This window comes from Pleurodeles waltl, chromosome 5, assembly GCF_031143425.1.
Source record: "Pleurodeles waltl isolate 20211129_DDA chromosome 5, aPleWal1.hap1.20221129, whole genome shotgun sequence".
Lineage (NCBI taxonomy): Eukaryota > Metazoa > Chordata > Amphibia > Caudata > Salamandridae > Pleurodeles > Pleurodeles waltl.
Window position 1 is genome coordinate 1,485,039,949 of NC_090444.1, and position 21,695 is coordinate 1,485,061,643.

The window sequence follows — 21,695 nt, forward strand, 5'->3', positions numbered from 1 at the left end:
AAAAGTAGACAGTGCAAAAATCAACAGTTCCTGGGGAGGTAAGTACTGGTTAGATTGGAAGGTAAGTAAGACACTTACAAGTCTCAGTTCCTGGGCATAGGCAGCCCACCGTTGGGGGTTCAAGGCACCCCAAAGTTACCACACCAGCAGCTCAGGGCCGGTCAGATGCAGAGGTCAAAGAGGTGCCCAAAACAAATAGGCGCCTATGGAGAACAGGGGTGCTCCGGTTCAAGTCTGCCAGCAGGTAAGTACCCGCATCCTCGGGGTGGACTAAGAGGGTTTTATAGAGCACTGGGGATGAGGTGGTACAAGTAGGCACACAAAACACACCCTCAGCAGCACAGGGGCAGCCGGGTGCAGTGTGCAAAGCAGGCGTTGGGTTTTGTATTGGATTCAATGGAGGGACCCGGGGGTCACTCTAGAGGTGCAGGCAGAGCACAGGGGGGATTCTCGGGCCAGCCAGCAACTGGGCTAGGCAGAGGGTCGCCTGGTGGTCACTCCTGCACTGAGGTTCGGTTCCTTCTGGTCCTGGGGGCTGCGGATGCAGTGCTTGGTCCAGGCGTCGGGTCCCTTGCTACAGGCAGTTGCGGTCAGAGGGAGCCTCTGGATTCTCTCTGCATGCGTCACTGTGAGTGTCCAGGGGGGTCGTCTTGGGCTACTCACAAGGTCGCAGTTGGCTGGGAGTCCTCCCTGTGGTGTTGGTTCTCTGGATCTCGAGCCGGGGGTGTCAGGTGCAGAGGGTGAAGTCTCACGCTTCCGGCGGGAAGAGTGAGGTCTTTCAAAGTTGCAATATTGTTGCTCTTCGTTGAGCAGAGCCGCTGCTCACAAGAGTTTCTTGGTCCTTAGGTTCAGGGCAGTCCTCTGAGGCTTCAGAGGTCGCTGGACCCTGTTGGATGCGTCGCTGTTGCAGTTTTTCGAGTCAGGAGACAGGCTGGTAGGGCTGGGCCAAAGCAGTTGTCGTCTTCCGTCGTCTCTGCAGGCTTACAGGTCAGCAGTACTTAATTCAGGTTGCAGGAATCTGATTTCCTGGGTTCTTGGGTGCCCCTAAATACAAAATTTAGGGGTGTGTTCAGGTCTGGGAGGGCAGTAGCCAATGGCTACTGTCCTGGAGGGTGGCTACACCCCCTTTGTGCCTCCTACCTGAGGGTAGGAGGCACATCCCTAATCCTATTGGGGGAATCCTCCAAACTTAAGATGGAGGCTTTCTGAAGGCAGGGGTAACCTCAGCTCAGGACCCCTTAGGGGCTGTCCTGACTGGTGGGTGACTCCTCCTTGTTTTCCTCATTATCTCCTCCAGCCTTGCTGCCAAAAGTGGGGGCAGTGGCAGGAGGGGCGGGCATCTCCACTAGCTGGGATGCCCTGGGGCGCTGTAACAAAAGGGGTGAGCCTTTGAGGCTCACAGCCAAGTGTTACAGTTCCTGCAGGGGGAGGTGAGAAGCACCTCCACCCAGTACAGGCTTTGTTGCTGGCCACAGAGTGACAAAGGCATTCTCCCCATGTGGCCAGCAACTCTTTTGGTTGTGGCAGGCTGAAACTGGTCAGCCCAACACTAGAAGTTGGATTGGTATTCAGGGGGCATCTCTAAGATGCTCTCTGGGTGCATTTTACAATACATTCCACACTGGCATCAGTGTGCATTTATTGTGCTGAGAGGTTTGATACCAAACTTCCCAGATTTCAGTGTAGCCATAATGGAACTGTAGAGTTTGTGCTTGACAAACGCCCAGACCATAAACTCTTATGGCTACCCTGCACTTACAATGTCTAAGGTTTTGCTTAGACACTGTAGGGACATAGTGCTCATGCACATATGTCCTCTCCTGCGGTATAGTGCACTCTGCCTTAGGGCTGTAAGGCCTGCTAGAGGGGTGACTTACCTATATCACCGGCAGTGTGAGGTTGGCATGGCACTCTGAAGGGAGTGCCATGTTGACTCAGTCATTTTCTCCCCACCAGCTCACACAAGCTGTTAGGCAGTGTGCAAGTGCTGAGTGAGGGGTCCTTAGGGTGGCATAAGACATGCTGCAGCCCTTAGAAACCTTCCCTGGCATCAGGGCCCTTGGTACCAGGGGTAAAATTTACAAGAGACTTAACGGAGTGCCAGGGCTGTGCCAATTGTGGAAGCAAAGGTACAGTTTAGGGAAAGAACACTGGTGCTGGGGCCTGGGTAGCAGGGTCCCAGCACACTTTCAATCATAACTGGCATCAGCAAAAGGCAAAAAGTCAGGGGGGTAACCATGCCAAGGAGGCATCTCCTTACAGGCCTGTTTTGGTGCTGCTGTTGTTTCTAAATCCTGACGGCACATTGTCCAGTAATTTGTGGCATTCTAGTTGCCGACTGCCTGCCGATGGTCTTCTCAATTACTTTAGCAGGTATGGGGAGCATCAAGATGGGTTCGTAGTTGCTGAGTACTCTGGGGCCAACTGATTATTTTTTGAGGGGAGAAGTGACTTTGGCATGTTTCCAGCAATCTGGGAAAGGTAGCTATCTTGGAGGCGTTGATGAGAGTTCAGTGCAGTGCTGATCGTGCCTTTTCCAGGTTGTTGATATGGCGGGAGCAGAGATCTTTGGACACTCCGGAATGGACTGTCTTCATTACTGCTGCAGTGTCCTTGATAGATAGAGGGCTCAATGCTATCAGTTGGTAGTCATTGTTTGATGAATTTAGCAGGCAGGAAAGGTCAATGGTGGGCTGGTTGGGGTTTGAAGTTGATGTACATCTTCCATACAAAAATATCCAAGTAGTCAGACAGGTTGTTGCAGAGTTGTTGTGTAGGTTTGATGGTATTGGCTGTTGAATAGGTGAATTCCTTGGTGTCTTTCACTCTATGGTGACAGTGTGTTAGTGTGGCCTTGTAGGTGTGTCTTGCATAAGTTCTTTGGGTGATTCTCCAGTTCCTTTCGAGTTGTTTGCAAACTCTTGGACTCTGAGGTCAGCGGTATTAAGCGAGCTTGTTTGTTGGACCTTTTGGGTCTGGAGTTTTTCAGGGCACAAGGGTATTGGAATAGGTGGTTATCCTTTTGTTGAAGTTGTTTGTTTCGAAGTTGTTGGTGGGGTCTGGGTAGTGTAGATGGAAGGTGTTGAGCAATTCAGTTTCTGTAGCTTTTTTCCAGCAGCAGCCTTGGTTGTTCCTAGACTGCATTGGGGTTGCTGGTGGCCCGGTTATGTGGAAGTGGATGATGGAGTGGTCCGCCCATGTAAGTGGACTGATGTGGCAGACTTTAACCTTGTCGCTGGAGGAGAAAATGTGGGTCCAGGGTGCGTCCGGCGATTGTGCGCGAGTGTGTGAGTGTAGGGAGGGAGGATGGCGGGGGCCTTTTACGAGCTGGGAGAGGCAGATGATCTGTGGGCTTTCGAGCAAGTCTATGGAGTTTTAGCCCGTGGGGTTGTCAAGATGAAAGCTGTGATCGCCTAGGAGTTTGAATTCTTTGGTACCCATGGAGAGGGGTGAAGTGAGGAGGTTGTTGCGGGGAGAGCAAGGTCCTGGGGACCGGTATGCTACGGTGCCTTTGATGGTGATTTTACGGTCTGTCTGAGGCTTTAAGTGCATGTGTTTCATATATGTGGATTCTGGGTCAGTGTAAGAGGTGCACTTAAAGGTATTTCCTTTCCCAACATGGAAGGAAAATGATCAGGCAAACAACCATCACTCACCATCCCAGATGACCAATGCTTGTGCTAGAGACATACTAAAAAAAGGTAACTCGAAGTGCAGCCAAAAGCAAACGAGGGCTGAACCACTGACCACTCTATGCAAACTGTGGACTAACCCAACTTTTCAATGACAGCTATGACTAACTGCAGAAGAAGGCTGATCCAAGGCCTATTTTCACTATGTACTGTTATATTTTTCTTAAGAAAACATGAGGCTGGCAGACAGCTAACTGAGCAATGAGGAGCATAGTGTGAGGGGTCGGCATTTGAGAAGGATAGCAGCACACAGGGAAGAGCACGAGAAGACGCATATACTAATGGAGTGCTCAAACAAAACGGTGTTCCCTGAATGTAAGCAGTGGAACGATACGACTCAATTAGTAGGATTATGAAGAAGTTACTGTCCAAGAGAAGGACATAAAAAGAGAAATGCAAGCCAATGAATAAGCAGCAAGCAAATAAGAATGACAAGAAAGCCAACCAATAAAGAGCAATAAGCGATCCAAAGCCCACTGTAACTCTTGGTAATGCACACAATAGGTATCTGTCAACACTCAACTAAAGCTGTCCATAGGAAAGAACTAAAAATGGTTTCAGGTGAAGTGAAAATTATACAAAGTACGAAAAAAAAGCCCGGGAAACGTTTATTTCAAAATACTTTTATGCAGATATAAAAAGATAACCCTGGCATTTAGTGTGTACGCTACCAGTAGAGCGCAGAAACAAAAGTGTATATCCTGTTTACAATGCAAGCAATATAAAGATATACTTAACGACAAAACTGAAACTCGAGGCCATAGATCATGACAAACTATTGCTTTCACACTTGTTTTGATAAAGCCAGTTTGTTGTGAATCGCAGGCTAATGCTTGCCTTGTATCAAAGCAATATTGTCCTGAAGCAGACGGCAGCATGCAACGTGCTAGAAGACCGTTTTCAAATTGGCAAGACACTAACATACAGACAGTGGCAGCGTTAAAATATTGGGGAAAGGCTGGCGCTTGCAAATACCTTGTAAAACTCTTGTTCTTCGATTTTCGGTATACTTAACCCAACAGTTGCTCGCATCAGTTTGTCCTTGTAAAACTCCTTTTCTTCATTACTAATCTAAAGAAGAAAAAAAACGGGAGGATAATCAGCAAAGTTAATTCACCTACTGAGCATCATGGTTATAAACAAAAACCCTTGCTGGGGAGGAGAGTAAGACAGTTAGGTCATAGAAGGCTGATGTGATGGGCAGAACTGGAAGACTCCTCAGAAAGGGGCACAATTAGAATTGAGCAGAGCATGTTCATGCACACAACGCAGAATTTACTACCAGCATTTCCGGTACACGGTATCCTTCCCAGCATCCCCTCCCATCTCATTGGTATCATTCTGATGGGTGAGCGCGCGCTATTACCACACAATTAACATCATGCTAGTAGCACTTCCTTGGATTTTCAACACATTTGCGCATCGCGACCTACTCTGGACGAGGCGACAAAGTCCATTAGTGGACGGGTAGAAAGCTACACCATAGACTGGGGCTGCTTATTTAGTGTGGTGTATTTGGGAAGCATGTGTGATGGCTAGAAGAGGACCGAGAAAGATATGCCTTCCCGGGCTGGTTTCCATGAAATCCACCTATGAGCAGCAAAGGGAGTTTCCCAAGACATGCACTGTCAAAGTCATGGAACATGCACCAAATACTCCCCACATGCCTGCATTGTACGCAGCCAGTCACTGTGCACTATTCAAGCCCATACAAGAGTGTGGGGTAAATACCCAGTCATGCACAGGTAAAACGGGGCCAAGCTATCCAGGACAGACAAAGGAGTGACCCACAGAAGCACATTGCCGTAAGACAAACACAATAAATGCTCTGTAGATTTCACACAGGAGCAAAAGAGGAGCAACCAACAGACAAGCTATGGGTTCAGTCAGTGTCAGGATTCTGTGTCAACAAAAGCTTGTGGTCAGACGCAGGACAGAACGAGATTGGTATGGAGAATGGTGCAATGGAAACTGTGAATATGTAAACACTAGACAGCTAAGTTGGTTATGGTCACATGTTGTACTCACTTCATGGTCTCAGACACTTCCAGGGCAGAAAGGGTAAAAATAATATTTAAGGGTCTAGCTAACAGAGAAAATGTCAGGCAATGCAACATTCGGTGTTGTGCTCTCCTTTATGTTCAAGTTTGCACTAGCTATTTCATTCGTCAGTTTCTCTCCTTTCTATTCTCTCCTGTTCTCAGTTCCTACTGGTTTCCTACTGGTTGTCCTTGATACCGGTTTATTCATTTTGGGTGTCTTTCTCTCCCACTCTTGCAACCCCCCGCCCCCCCCCCCCAACTCGCTCCCTCCTCCTCCCTCTCTTTTTGTTGAAAATCTGTTCTTTCTGTAGGGTCACCCCAGATTTTTGAATTCTCTTGCTGAATCCATTTTTCGTTGACCATAAAACTATGTTCACTTTACCCCTGCCAACCATTGGAAAAGTGCCTGGGCTCTCCCTTTTAAGCATGATAAAATAGGCATGTACCATAATTAGCACATTTAATTTACTAACACATCCATAAAATATGGTACTACATGTACCTAGGGCACATAAAGTAAATGCTACAAGTAGGATGCAGCACTCATTGTGCCATCCATTAAAGTAGTACTGTAAAACAGGTCTACAGACCTGCCCTTGCAACCCATGTGTGCAGTTTTAACCTGCCATTTCGACCCGACAAAACAAACCTTTTGTCATGCCTAAACCTTCACTACTTTCCTAAATTCCACTAGGGAAGAGTGCATGGTATTTCAATTGTAAGATATGTATATTTAAAGATTTACATGCCTGGCAGGGAAAAACCTCAAAAGTGGGTTTTCACTGTGGCAAGGTGGACTCTCCCATAGAAACACACTGGGTCACATTACAACATTTTACAATGTATAACTTCAGTTGGGACTAGCTAGAAAAATTATTTAAGAAATCAATTTAACAGTGATTCAAAATCCAACCGAATAGTGAAGTCGGATTTTAAACTATTTTGAAAATGCCACTTTTAGAAGCTTGGTATTTTCCTGGCTAAGCCAAATGTGATTTTCTGCCAGTGTTACGTGTCAACTGACTGATAATGGCTCTCTTGTGATAAAAGGTGTATTGCTCCCAGACAGTGGGCAAACTGTCTTGGGTGTGGGAAGGTGTCCTCTGCTAAGCAGACTGGTCTGAGGGCTATACCTGCACTTCGAAGAGTAGCCTGGGGGCTGTACCCAGACTCTTCACGACTTCAGAAGAAGTTTTTCTTGTCACTAGCAGATGCAGCCTATATCAAGGCCTGCCTGCCCTTTGTCCCTCTAGTCAGGCTGGAACCAAACCCAGTGGGTATAGAGGAACTGACTAGAACTTGTTTAGGGGTGGGTAAAGGCTTGCCCTCCACCCACAGGCTGGCCACTAGACAAAAGTTGACCCCACAAACCTCTACTCAGAATAGTCCTGGACCTGCGAAGATCAAAAAGAGGACAGCCCTGCTCTCCGACACCCTGAAGAAGACTGGAGATGCTTGCCTTGAACCCAGGACCCCAGAAATGACTCGAATTGTCAGTTGGCTGACTTCCTGTATGAGCTACAGGGACACAACTTTCTGGGGACCTTCTCTAGCAACTGCTCAGCTGACTAACCCCCAACTGGTCCTGCCCTGGACCCCACTATGAGGCTCTGCTGGACTGAGCCTCAACCACCAAATAATGCCCCTCTGGTCCTGTCCCTTGGGTTGGTGTTATAGTGTACTCCTCTCAAACCCACAAAGCTAGGACTTATAAACTTTTCTTCAAATCTCTCTGACAGCCGGCGTGGGATCAGGGCCTACTGGCAAGCCAATCCACAAAGGGTGCATCACTGGTAGTATTGACTCTGCCGTAGCTCTCAATACAATCTTCTCTGCTGCAGAAAATCCTAATAAGCAGGACTTTCCGTCCAGCACCAGTACCCAGTCTTGCAGAGCCCTTTTTGGCTACAGCCAGCAGCCTTGCCCCACTGTAGAAATCAGATTGCCAGAGAAATAATGTCGAAAGCAGAAATATTCATCGGGTCCAACGTCAACAGCAACCCGTTGATGACCACTTCCTCGGGGCAAAATCTTGATTTTTCCCACCATTGCTTACTGCTTAACAGAGACTTTGTCCAGCAGCTCACAATAATTGATGACTCGGTCTTTGCATTTAGGGTTGGGCTTTGCCCTGCTGAAGACTACCTTCTCAGAATTGCTTCTAAGAATGAAGGTAACTTTCAGACCAGGTCCAACTTGGTGCTTGTATCAAACCACGCTCCGTTGCGGTTGGCCTTCATTTTTTTTGTTTGATCTAGACTCACACTATGATATAATCACAGTTGGTGCTTTGTTCTTTTTGGAGCTACTTTTTTAATTCAAACTTTAAAAAAATCATATCAATTCAATTCAAAGAAGCTTTATTGCGGCTACAAGAGCCAAAAAAGCGCGAGCAGTAATAAATACAAATAAATGCACATGATAAAATAAAATTGCAGGTAAATATGGTGATAAAAGGGAATGAAATATAAATAAAAATTAAAATGGAATAAAAATGAGATAGAATAAAATGGAATGAAATTAGAAAAAATGAAATGAAGTGAAATGCACTCTGCAGGATGTTGGGACAGTCTTATTTGGAGTCTTTGTCCAGGAGAGTTTTCCCTCTAATAAGCCAACTAGCTCCGAGGAATTTGGCGATAGCGATCACTAGCGTTGGTCTGGTGTCTGATCTAAGGATTCGCAGAGCTAGCGCAGAGCAGCGTGCTCCCAGTAGTCTGCATGCCGGGGCCAGCCATTTCCTACGGGGGGCAGTATACGCGGGGCATGCAAAAAGGAGGTGAGGGAGATTCTCCACGGGGGCTTTGCAAGCAGGGCATGCGGTGGATTCGTTGTGTGACCAGCTGCTGGTGAAAAGTCTTAATGGGAGTGTTCCAATGCGGAGCTGGAAGTACAGTTTCCTTTCCCTTGGGGCCGTGATTAGGTCCCAAAAAGTTTCGTACTTGCATGACTCTTTTAGGTTGGCAAAGTCACAAGATAATGTAGTGTGGAGTGCAGCCCGAGTGTCTTCGTTGTTGGCCCTTTGCCAGTAAAGTTTCTTTAGTTCGCTTTTCGAGGGAAAGACTGACGTGGCTGGTGAGTTCCAGAGATCATCGAGCCCGATAGAGTGGAGTAAATCCTTGATGGATCGTAGCCAGGGGATTCTGTGCAGGTGGTCGGCTTTTAGGATGACCTGTAGAGCTTCGGTGAAGATGACAAGTTCCGGAGTGGTCCAGAGACGCCGCCAGTACAGCAGAGGTCGCAGGCGGGCTTTGTGACCAATGCGTTTGATGCCGAGGTCCTTGAAAAGAGGGAACAGTGGGGTGCTTAGCGGAAGGGACACAAGGTTTCTTAAGAAGTTGTTTTCAGCGGTGGTTAGGTCTTGGGTTTTGGTATAACCCCAAAGTTCAGCCCCGTAGAGCGCTGAGGAAACTGCCTGGGCTTCGTATAATTGTAATGCTGGGCGAATTGGTTTTGTGTGTGAGAGGTGGAAGTTTTTTAGTAGAGCCCCAGTTGTTTGTCTTAATTTAAGGGCTTGTTTTCCTATGTGTGGCTTCCAGGACATGTTGTCAGTGAGTGTTATGCCCAGGTAGCTGAAAATGCCCACCTTCTCGAGTGAGGAGCCCTCTAGAGTAAATTTCCCTTTGAAAGATCTGTGGGGATTAAGGGTCATTAGTTTGGTTTTCGTTGCGTTGATTTCGAGTCCCTGGGATGAACAGAAATGCTCGAAGCACGCAAGGAGTTTCCTTAGACCACTAGGGGTCTTAGATATCAAGAGAGTGTCATCGGCAAAGAGTAAGACTGGGATTTTTTGTGTGCCAAGTGAAGGTGCGTCAGCCTGCAGTCTGAGGAGGGAGGGGACAATTTCGTTGATGTACAGGGAAAAGAGGGTCGGGGCAAGTACGCAACCTTGCCGCACACCCCTAGAGACGTGGATTCTATCGGTAAGTTGGCCCTTGTTGCCCCACCTGACTTGTGCGTAGTTGTCCTCGTGGAGTCGTATCAAAATGGCAAGGATGTGTTCCGGGATTCCCATCCGAGAGAGGGTGACCCACAGTTTGTTGCGAGGTACTAGGTCAAAAGCAGATTTGAGATCCACGAAAGCTACATAAAGGCTGCCTTTACCGATGAACACTGTTTTCCAATATAATAATAGGAATCTGAGGGCTTGATCAGTGGTGGAAATCTTCTTTCGGAAACCGGCTTGGAGGGGGCTAAGGATATCGTGGTCAATTATCCATTCTTCTATCTTCCCTAGGAGGCAGTGGCAGAAGACTTTTTGGACACAGTCAATTAGACTAATGGGTCTATAGTTACAGGGAAGAGATCTGTCGCCCTTTTTAAAGATTGGAATAACAATGGCCGCTTTCCAAGAGTCGGGAATTGGCGCCCCAGATGCTATTGCGTTAGCTAGAATGGTGAGATATCTTGACCAGGATGCTAGGTCTGTTGAGAATAGGTCTGCTGGGACGCAGTCTGAACCAGGGGCCCTGCCGCGTTTTAGAGTGCTTAGAGAGTAAGTTATATCACTTTGGGAGAACAACAGGGGTGCTGCGGTGGTTGGTGCTAACGAGTGAAATAGGAGGGGGCCCGTACAAACAGAGGTGGGGCTATCATGATCAGGGGAGTACAGACTACTAAAGTGGGCTATCCAGTCTCTTGGGGCAATATTGGTTGTGATGTCCAAACCACTGGTTTCTGGGCCTCGCGCTGCCAGGGACCAGAACAGACTATAATTTCTCTCGCGCACAGCGTCGCTGAGTGATGTCCACCATTTGCTATCTTGATCACGCTTGGCTATGCATATTGCAGATTTATAGGACTTCCTAGCTACGCGGATGGCGATGGGGTCCTTGGATTTAATGGCTTGAACTAGGCGCTTGTTTAGGGACCGGCACGTTTTGTTGAACCAGCGGTGCCTGGCTTTGGGTCGTTTGTCGTCGTGGGCTGGGGGTGCTGAGAAGTGGGTTGCGATATCCCTAAAGCAGGAGGTGTGGATTGAGCTAATTTCCTGGTGGGGTGTTGCAGAACCTGCCTCTAGGTCCCTTAGTGTGGATTTTAGGGTGTTGTTGGCAGCATTGATGAGTGCGGGCCGGGCCACAATATTGACCCATTTTAGGTGTCTTTTGTTGTTGGCCAGGTTAATACCCTCGGGTGCTACTGCTGCGGGGTTAGACGTGGCTGGGAGGTTACCTAGGGCTAATGTGTGGACAGAAAGAGGGTTGTGATCACTTTCGGTCCTTTCGATGATTGTCATATCGATGACTAGAGGCCATAATCTTATATCGAATAGGCAATAATCGATTCTGCTGGTGTGGTTCGTTTTGTTGTATGTGTGACTACCGTTGGTGTCTGAATTAGTTCTGCCATTTAGCGCCCTGAGTCCAAACTCCATGGTCAATGATTTTACCTGAATCGCAACCGACGTCCACCTTTTGATGGGTGCAATGGACAGGGCGGGGATAGACCAGACTTGATCTTCCTCGCGGGTGGACCTGAGATCGTCCCAGTCAAGGGGTTCGAATGTGACGTTGAAGTCCCCAGCCACAATGGTTTTATGATGGCGGGGATAATTTTGTAAGAGGGCTACGAGGGCGCAGAGGGTTTTGGAGACTTGACCCCCCCTGACCCCTCGAGCGTAGATATTAAAGATGTTCACCACAGAGTCAGGCCCAAAGGATAGACGAAGGCCTAACAGGTCGGGAGAGGCGGTAGGTAGCTGTGATATATGGCAGCTAAGTGATGTTTTGATCCAGATGGTCAGACCCCCTGAGGGCCTGCCTCTCGTGCTGGCCACAGCGGGGATGTGGAAATTTGAGTAGCCTGTTCGGAAGAGTGGGTCGAGTGACCATGTTTCCTGTAGGAGACATATGTCGTGTTCGTCAATAAATGAGGAGAAGGATGGAAGGGGAAGAATAGATTTCAGACCTGCCACGTTCCATGAGACAAGTCGTACCCCAGATTGTGACTGAGTTGTCCTACCTAAATGCCCGGGGTTTTTGAGGTTGGCTGTCAGGGGTTGGTTTGGCAGATGTGGCTGGGGGAGCAGGGATGGGTTGATGCCAATGTTTGCCCGTGGGGTTTGTGGTGGTTGGTGATGTTCCTCTGTTGGAACAGGCCTGGTCCTGATCAAGGAGATGCTTGCGGGCCTAGACAGCAGCTCTAGGTTTGGTGGGCAATGTGCCTGCAAGATGGGTGGAGCATCGTTGTCATGATTGCTCGGTGAGCCGGAAATGGTCGCGGTATCATGGGTATGGGGGTGAATACATGGACAGACAGTGGTGGGGTAAAAGGAGGATATGGGGGTGATGGATGTTGGAAGGTTGCAAGGTTTGCCTGCATAGATTTTAGGTGGGGCTGTGAGTCAATCATGTTTACCAAGAGGGGATAGGTTTTCTGCCGGGTGGTAACTCGGGCGTTCCTCGTGGAGCGTGGGTGACCTGGGCTGTTTAAACTGGATGCGTGAGTGTGCAGGTGGGCTTGTTCTTGCGTCTAGGGCCACCAGATTGTTCGCCATGGTCCTGTTCTTGAGTGTCAGTTTTAGGATATCAAAGTGAGTTCCCGGGTCTGGCCGTCGTACTACGGTAATTAGGTCCTCACGTATTATGGATCGGCAGCCTCTAACATGGCGAATCCAGTGGATTGCCTTGTTTTTGATAGAGTCTACCCCTTCCTTGCGCGCCAATGTGGTTAACTTGGGAACGTTAACCATTAGAACTATATTACCTAAATGGGACTGGTCAGTGGCAGGTTGCGTAGAGTATTTTGAGGCGGTGTTGCTCATGGGTTTGAGGGTATTATGATAGATGTCTAGTGAATTTCCTATGCCTAAATTGTGGAAGAGGGGAGACTGGTGGGAGTTCATGGTCTTTTCTTTGGTAGGGTGAGGGCCAGCGTGGCTAGAAGCAGAGGAGTTGGGCGAGTTTGTTGTGATGCCTGATAGGATTGGATTTTGGGCAAGGTTACTGGTGGTCGTGTTATTTGCGTGGGTTAGCTGTTTTACTATTGCAAGTAATGAGTTAACCATATGCTTGAGTTCTGTGACTTCCTTCCTTAGAGCTTGTATGTATTCGATATGCTGTGGGGTTACATGAGGAGAGTGCGTGTTGGTTGCTGCTGGCCCATCTGCCAGGGTGTCTGGGTTGATGTCGTTGCGTGATTCAGGGAGGTTGGTTAGGGGATTGAAGCGGTTACTGAGCTGGATGGAATCGTTGATGGCAAGTGGTAGGTCTTCTGCTAGGGAGGGGGCCGCATGGGTGATAACGTTCCTACTTTCACCCGCCCCTGTAGTGTCAGTAACTTGTTGCCCACGTTTCATGAAAATCTCAGCGATTTTCATGGAACCTTCCTTCCTGCTAGTTGAAGTGGGCCCCTCCCCAGTTGCAATAGAAATGTTTCCCTGGGGGCTAGTTAGTATTCCGTTGCATTCGCCCAGGAGAGAGTCGATTCTATCCATAACGCAATTGCTAGCAGCATGCTTATGCCTTTTTCGCTTGGCTTTTAGTACTGCCCCGGCCCCTGCCTCTATTGCTTTCCTTTTGCCCATCTGGTGTTAGTGTAGGTGCAGGGTTAAATGATAAGGTGTCAGATTAAATGGAGCAGCTGACTGGGGAGACAGAGTAGGAACTAGCAAAAGGGACTGAGTACAATATGGCCTTCTTGGGAGATAGATGTTAGGGGGGTGGCCCAGCCCAGCCTCTGTCAGCCGCTGACGGGCGCAGGACGGGCCCGCCCTTGGCCCGGGCTTCGCCCGCGCGGCGGGAGCGCAAACAAGTTTTAAAGGGCTCCTGCCCCGCCTCCAGAGATCACACAGCGCTTCCCGCGACGGCGGGAGCGCAAACAAGTTTTAAAGGGCTCCTGCCCCGCCTCCAGAGATCACACAGCGCTTCCCGCGACGGCGGGAGCGCGAACGAGTTTTAAAGGGCTCCTGCCCCGCCTCCAGAGATCACACAGCGCTTCCCGCGACGGCGGGAGCGCAAACAAGTTTTAAAGGGCTCCTGCCCCGCCTCCAGAGATCACACAGCGCTTCCCGCGACGGCGGGAGCGCAAACAAGTTTTAAAGGGCTCCTGCCCCGCCTCCAGAGATCACACAGCGCTTCCCGCGACGGCGGGAGCGCGAACGAGTTTTAAAGGGCTCCTGCCCCGCCTCCAGAGATCACACAGCGCTTCCCGCGACGGCGGGAGCGCGAACGAGTTTTAAAGGGCTCCTGCCCCGCCTCCAGAGATCACACAGCGCTTCCCGCGACGGCGGGAGCGCGAACGAGTTTTAAAGGGCTCCTGCCCCGCCTCCAGAGATCACACAGCGCTTCCCGCGACGGCGGGAGCGCGAACGAGTTTTAAAGGGCTCCTGCCCCGCCTCCAGAGATCACACAGCGCTTCCCGCGACGGCGGGAGCGCGAACGAGTTTTAAAGGGCTCCTGCCCCGCCTCCAGAGATCACACAGCGCTTCCCGCGACGGCGGGAGCGCGAACGAGTTTTAAAGGGCTCCTGCCCCGCCTCCAGAGATCACACAGCGCTTCCCGCGACGGCGGGAGCGCAAACAAGTTTTAAAGGGCTCCTGCCCCGCCTCCAGAGATCACACAGCGCTCCCCCAATCATATCATGGTTCTACTGTTAGAATTTTTGCTGTTGTACTGTTATTTTATTTAATAACATGTAATCTATTTTTCTAAACTGGTTTGAGGTTATTTGTTTCACAGCAAAATATGGGACTGGCTGATCTGGAAATTAATAATTACCCTCTGAATGTTACCACACTGGGTTAGATGCAGCAAATAAAATGGATCCAGTTTTTGGTCTCTTTCATACTATGGGCAGAAAACCAATTTGTCCTTAAGATAAAGTCTGCAGCAAGACCCACGGAAATGATGATGAATGATTAGAAATGCGCAGTTTCATATAAAGAATGGATAAGGAAAACCAAGTTAATTCGTTTTTCAAGGAGTACAAAGCCATTTCAGTTAAAGTCCTGAAGGACGATTATGAAACTGAACAGTTATCAATGCCTGTATTCAACACTCAGAGCTGAAGTAAACAACTACATAGTCCCAGTATTCTGCTATATGATTAATGCTTTTCTCGGCAGGGTTATTCTCACATATCGAAAACAGGTGCTCATTCCACTGGTAAAGCATGAGGTCTGGAATACGAGAACCCTCTGAATTATTGTCACACTTGTGAGCTACCATTTTTAGCCCAACTTATTATGACTTATTAAGATTATGTGTGAGGACTGGTAAACTGCAAACCTTTATCAATGAGAACAATATATTGCACCACTTTCAGGCTGGATTTCAATCTGAAATGGGAAAGTAATGAGGCACAGTGGCAGGATTAGATGAGTTTAGGTTCCAGGCTGATTCCGATCACGGTCTCTGGAATTTTGGTGCATTTGGCTACAACTCCCATGTCGAACTTTAGTGGTTAGTCTGTGACGCACTACCACTGTATGAACCTTCTCCTGTACCCGACCGACACCTTTAAGGCTTGCTATTTTCTCCCTCGTCCAATGTGTGTATAATAACCCTTCCTTCATCTCTAGTGGAATCCATGTGTGTCTTTGTATGTACCTGTTGACAGCAAGGTACTCCTGGGGCGGGGGTAAGTATGCAGCCCTTGCTATGTTTTATACTGACGTGTGGCAGCTGAAGCATAGTTTCATAAGAAATCAACTCCTGCTGAAGGAAAACAAACAACTGGCATTATACAACTGTAAAATACTGCTTGCCTCCTTAGCAAACTTCTGCTAGCACGGATTTCAATTGTGAGAAATCTGGTCATCAGAACTCTTTCAAGAGGAACAGATACAGTATTCAAATTACGGTTTTTCAAATTTGCATTTTAAGACATCTACAACAATCAATCACTTTCTCTCACAAAAGAAACCGGTGTTACTTACCTGTAACTCCAACGTTGGTGCCTTTCATTAACTCGCATGCTTAAATCAATGCCCACTGCAGAGATAGGAGTGCCGCAGTAAAATTACAACAGCAGTAAGGTCAAATTGCCTCTAAAATACAATGAAAGCATTTTACTTTGTAGCCCTGGTTAGATCAGGATCTTGTTTTATGTTACAAACTCACTAAATAGTTTCCACAGAAAAAAGTGTGACAACAAAGCCAAGGAATGGTAAGAAAGTGGTAGGCACCTAGCCTTTTTTAGTAAACAAAAGTTTTTGCAAGCAAGAGCGCATGCGCCGTCTCAGGGGATACCTGAAAAGTAAAGCTCTAGGCACCACTTGTTGCCAACAGATTTAAGCAGCAGTATCCCCGGTAGAGCAAAACTAAAATTACGCACTTAGTGTTCGAGTTATTCTGTAATTCGTGCGAAAACTGAAACAAAGTTAAGAAAACACAAGTCAAAGATTGGTTTTAAGAGGCACTCTCGCTATATAAATCATCCCATTTAATTAGGGAAAAGGGAATTGCTGCTTAGTGGCTATCAATCTGGTGAGGCCCAGACATAGGGTGGGCTTATGCGGACCTGTGTGGCTGTTCCATGTGCCCCAGTTGTAGGAGCCAGTAGGTGATATCAAAGATCAATGGCGGAAAATGAGATGACAATTTAAGTATGTTTTATGTTTAGGCACTAGTACAAACACTCCACATCAAATATTGTCATTTGTATGTACCACAAGTATTACATATCGAGCCATACTCATATGCCTTGCAGACACATGCCTTGGTGTTACAGACCGTACGGCTGAGAGGATAATGATAATCTAAGTACAAGAATGTGATAAACACATTTTCACTTGAAAACTAAACACTACTTCTGAGAAAAGAAAACCACGACTACAGTTAAACTTTAGCACAGTATCAGCATAGGCAGTCAACAATATACCAGAAAAATATTGGCAAAAAAAAAAAAAAAAAAACACCAAAATAAGTTTGGCTTTATAGAGCGATAGGTTTCGGCCTTGTGTTTTCCATATATCTAAGTGGATTTAACAGATCGAATATTAAAAGAACAAATGCGTCATCGTCTATGGCCGCGGAAATGTGACTCGTTGTTATTATATTATTTTTCAAAAAAACGTGTACGTTATTCGAAATAAGGGTAAACTCTTACTACGTTGTCCCCTGATAAAATGTAAGTGCTGCATAGTCTCTCAGTAAAAGAGCTTTAAAATGGAATTACGACATATTCCCTTAAATAATTATTATAGTGAAGCGTAACGCTAGTTAGTGTTAACTAGTTGAACAGGTTTCTTATTCTACTGATGAACTTTACTGCACCGCAAAAGTTATCTCCCCGTACACTTTGTCTGGCAGGAAAAACAGAATAATTGGCGGATAGTATTTTCCATTTATAACCAAATTAGCTTCTGCGTGCAAGATCTGCTAACAATTGTTGTTAACTGCTGCCATCTACTGTCGGTTAAATGCAACAAGCGCGAGACATTTTCTTTTTCTATTTATTTAATGACGTCTGGAGGTTTCCCCATTGTAAAGTACATTCGTATTAATAACTATCAGTAATTTCACAGCTAGGTGATCCTTTAGATGTCAGATTCGGGGCCATGTGTCTCCCTACTGCCGTTACAGGGATTCGCGGATAGTGGAATACAGCGGAAGAACGGTGGGCGGCATACCCCGACACTGCCCTGTCCCAGGAGCCTCATTCCTAGTCCAAAGGGGTCGAACGAGCTTTTTAACCACGCCCCCATTTTAGAACAGTGCCCTCCACACCAATCGACTCCTCTACAGCTGGGGCTTCATAAAAACAGATTACACATTATCTTACCGGGGCATTTCAAATTCAATATCTTGATGGCGGGAAGAGCTTTGAAAGTCATCTCGTTATGTCACGCTCCCTCCATGGGAGTCAGATTTACCTTATTAGTGGACTCAGCCCAGGCACATGGGTGTAAAATGCAATTGTGTCCCCTGGTGCATACCCTTCTTTCCATGGAAAAGACAAGGAAAGAAAGCACTCACCCTGGTTTCAATAATACATTATCAACATATCCATTTCGTGTAGCGCCAACACCTAAGCTTACAATCCATTGGACCTCGAAAGCAGGGACCACGTCCATGAAAAATAAGTGAGGAATAATGAAATAAAGCAATTCGCATTAACGTCACTTCATCTTTTGAAGGGACTCTCAACCTTACCGAGCACCCCCTCCCCACTAGCGGGGATAGAAACTTAGCAATGTGTATTATACATCCAAGTAAGAACATGATATACAGTGCATGTTTTGATACCGATATCGCACACCGTAATCTCAGTTGTTTGTGATCATGTTTTGTTTTTATTGGCGCCTCAAAGAGATTGTCCGACGTTTTGATCTTACAAAAAATAAACTAGAGAATTCGAATTTATCCTTACTAGACATACCTATTGTAAATTAAATGCACGAGTCCCGAACCCCCCACCACGTGTTAAGGAGCAGATCGTAACAATGTGTCAGATTCTGAAAAAACTGGAGTAGGCTAGCTGGGGGCATTTAAGAGAGCAGTTTTCCAAGTGAATGTTAGGTCTTGAATGTTATAATGCTTGTATGAAAACTGGTCTGCGACATGAGGTGCGTTTCTGCTATGCCTCGTCGGTTTTAGAAATAGTTCTCACTCTCTTTCATACTCTGCCTTTCAGACTTTTGAGAAAGGCAATACGTGAGATACACACATGTCCAGCCAGTAAACAGTGTGAAACGTCCCGGCCTAACCCATGGGCTCTTAGGATACATTATCGGCAGGGCAACCCCATAAGCCCTCATAACGTGAGGCTTTTGGCTCCCTCCCCAGTGCACATTTGGCGGGACATGCACTATGTCACGGTATTCTTGCTGTGACAAATAATACGAATAGACTACTGTGCCTGCTGGGCCCCGAGTACTGTCAAAACCATTTTGCTAAGTAGAGCACACGTCGTTACAACGCTGATAAATACCAATGTCTTTTTGTTTTGTCATTTTGTAGGTTTACAACAGGATACTTTACCATGCAGGTGAGTGAATTTAATATTTATTTTGGCTTGTTTCTGTTATCTCGCTTAAAAATGAGTAGGTGGAGCGTGACCATGAACTATGGCGTGGGGAACTCCGACATGGGCGACATATGTTTTCCTGACTGAAACCTGGATATCAGAGATCAACGCGTGATGTAGCTTTGGCCAACCTAGCGGGTTACTCTATGCTGCACCTTCACAGACGGAAGGGGGGGGGGTCGCTATCATGTACAAATAGTCTCTTAGCTGTGCTTTGACACGCAGGAGCTTTTAGGGTTCGAGTCCATGGGCTTCTCTACACCTCGTTGCCTGCTAATAAAATCCAGGCCAGCGTGCCGAGTTATTTCGCCACCACCCTCAACGAGACGTGCAATTTCTGTCTGCCCTGGACGAGTATCTGTTAAAATACTCAAATGTTATGGTTCTAGAAGACCTAAACATACCTGCGGACGCATCCTAAGACCCACATGGCCAACTTCTTCTGGAGTATATGTCATACGACATATGTCAAGATGGAATCTTTTGGATTACAGAGTACAGAAAATATCTTATGCAGACGATAAGCAGCTGCTCCTCACTCTTGACAAACACACCCAACACTCTGTAACCTCCAAACTTGCTTGACTAGTGTTTTTCAGTGGATCCATGATAGCAGCCTCCAATGCAACACAAGCAAGATAGACATTCTGCTCTCTGGTGTTCCCCTACCCAGCTGCGACAATGACCACTGGTCCAAGGATGTCCCCCTCAGCACCTCCCCCTACCATGGTACACAAGTAATCTCAGGGTAAAGGTCAATACCACTGGTTCTTTCGCTCCCACCCAAGGAGGCAAGGGTAGTAGGCACTTGCTTTGGCCTGCTAAAAACATTAAAAAAGTTTCTTTATCCCCTCCCGCAGCAAAAAAAAAAAACCAAAAAACAGTGATTCAGATCCTTATTACGTCTAGGGTGAATTATGCTAATTGCCTGTACTGGGGCCTACCTCCGTAAAAGATTAAAGGTGGAACAGAACGCTGTTGCCAGGCTTCTGCTTAGCTTTCCCAGGACAGCCCACATCCAACCAGGCCTAAAAGAACTGCACTGGTTGCCCATAAAGAAACATGTCCAGTTCAAAGGTCTGATTGTGACACACACAGCTTTTTACCACAAAAATACCCAGTCATGTTGAACAGATTCACCCCATACCAACCAGCTCGGGCTCTCCGGTCATCTAACTCCTTGCTGGAGGTAATTCCTTAATTTAGGAAGACAAAAGTAGGGCGTAGCTCCTTGTCCTAGCTGGCCGTTAGGGACTGGAATACCCTCTCAGTACAGCTTCGTGCCACTGGGGATAGTCAGACCTTTAAGAGACTTCTTAAAACTTGTATCTTCAGTTCAGCCTTCTAGTCAATCTGTCATTGAGGCTCAGACTTTGCTATCTAGAGCCAGGACACACCATGAGTAGCTGTTATGCTTTTACAAATCTTTCTTAATAGTAATATTAACCCCTCCCATGCCCGGGACGAGCTGGTCTCGCCCAGGCACACGGTTGCCGTGTGACTGGGACGAGATCAGCTCGCCCTGCACTGGGCCCACGGGGGAAGCGCTAGTGCTCTCTCCCCGTGGCCCCCCCCACCCACACCCCTCCTTCAGGGATGAAAGGGGATTTGCTTCCCCTTTCACCCCTGACCCCCCCATACCTCCACCAAGTGACGTCTCATGACATCAGCGCGCAAATCGCATGCTGACCTCATCCAAGGCCACCTCGGATCACGCTGGAAGCTTGCTTCCAGTGCCATCTTGTAAGAGAAATGCTTTTGCATTTCTCTTCCGACCGGGAGGTGGGGCAGGAGAGACAAGAAAGGAAAGACCTTTCCTTTCTTGTCTCACAGCATTTCTGCAGCCCGATCACGATGCGATCGGGTAGCAGAAATGCCCACAAGACATCAGGGATTTTTCTTTTTTTGTTAATTTCAGTAAGGGGAGCGGCCCCTCGGGCAAGGGCCACTCCCCATGGGGGCAAAGGATTTCTAGGCCATTTCTGCCGTCCCTGGTGCAAATCGGCTTATTATTAGGCCGATCTGAAGACACCAGGGATCATTTTGTTTTGTTTAATTTTATTTTTTTATGTTTGGGGAGCGACTCGCTAGGGGGGCGGGGGGTATTATTATTAAGCTATTTCTGCCCCCCCCCGGCAGAAACCACTAGACACCAGGGATTATTTATGATATTCATACTTGCGCATAAGGGCAGCGGCCCCTTGGGTAAGGGCCACTACCCAGGGGGGCAAATTATTTTTAGGCCATTTCTGCCCCCCTCCCCCGCGGGCAGATCTAGACAGCAGGGATAATTTTTTTTTTTTTAGCTTTTTTTTTTTTTAATGTGTGGGGAGCAACCCCTTAGGCAAGGGCCGATCTTAGGGGGCCAAATTATTTTTAGACCATTTCTGCCCAGACACCAAGGATTATTTATTTTTGTTCATAAGGGGAGCAGCCCCTTGGGCAAGGGCCGCTCCCAGGGGGGCAAATTATTTTTAGGCCATTTCTGCCCTCCCTCGGGGCAGATAGTCCTAATATAATTAGGCCAATTTGCCCCCAAGGGGTGCAGAAACCTCTAGACACCATGGATTAGTGTGTGTGAGTACATGTGTGTTTTGTTTTGGGGGGGGGGGGGGGGGGAGCAGCCCCTTGGGTAAGTGTCGCTCCCCATGGGGGCACATTACTGTTGGCCATAACTGCCCCCTGACTGGCCTATTTTTGGGAGGCCCATCTGCCCCAAGAGGGGCAGAAAGCCCAACAGAGACCAGGGAAGATTGTTTTCCAAAATAAGATGTTGGGGGTATGGCCATACCCCCACCCCAAATAAATGGGGCCAAAGTTGTCCTGCCCACCAGTGGGCAGATTGGGTACTTACCCCCGATCCACACCCCGGGGGGGACAGAAAGTCTACTAGATGCCAGGGAATAAAAAAAAAAAAAAAAAAAAAATAGTGGGGTTGTAGCTACCAACCAGTGTGAGCCTGGTTATGCCCCCACCCGAACTGAAGGGGGGA

General features: G+C 47.5%; 1 protein-coding gene across 3 annotated transcripts in view; it reads right to left on the reverse strand.

Moving 5' to 3' along the window:
• PRIM2 (DNA primase subunit 2) overlaps nucleotides 1–21,695 on the reverse strand; it is an 801,093-nt gene that overhangs the window by 648,448 nt on the left and 130,950 nt on the right. For all 3 annotated transcript variants that reach the window (XM_069235757.1, XM_069235760.1, XM_069235759.1), the window contains exon 6: nucleotides 4,668–4,763. In XM_069235757.1, coding sequence (XP_069091858.1) covers nucleotides 4,668–4,763 — 96 coding nt within the window. The remainder of the gene's footprint in view (nucleotides 1–4,667; nucleotides 4,764–21,695) is intronic.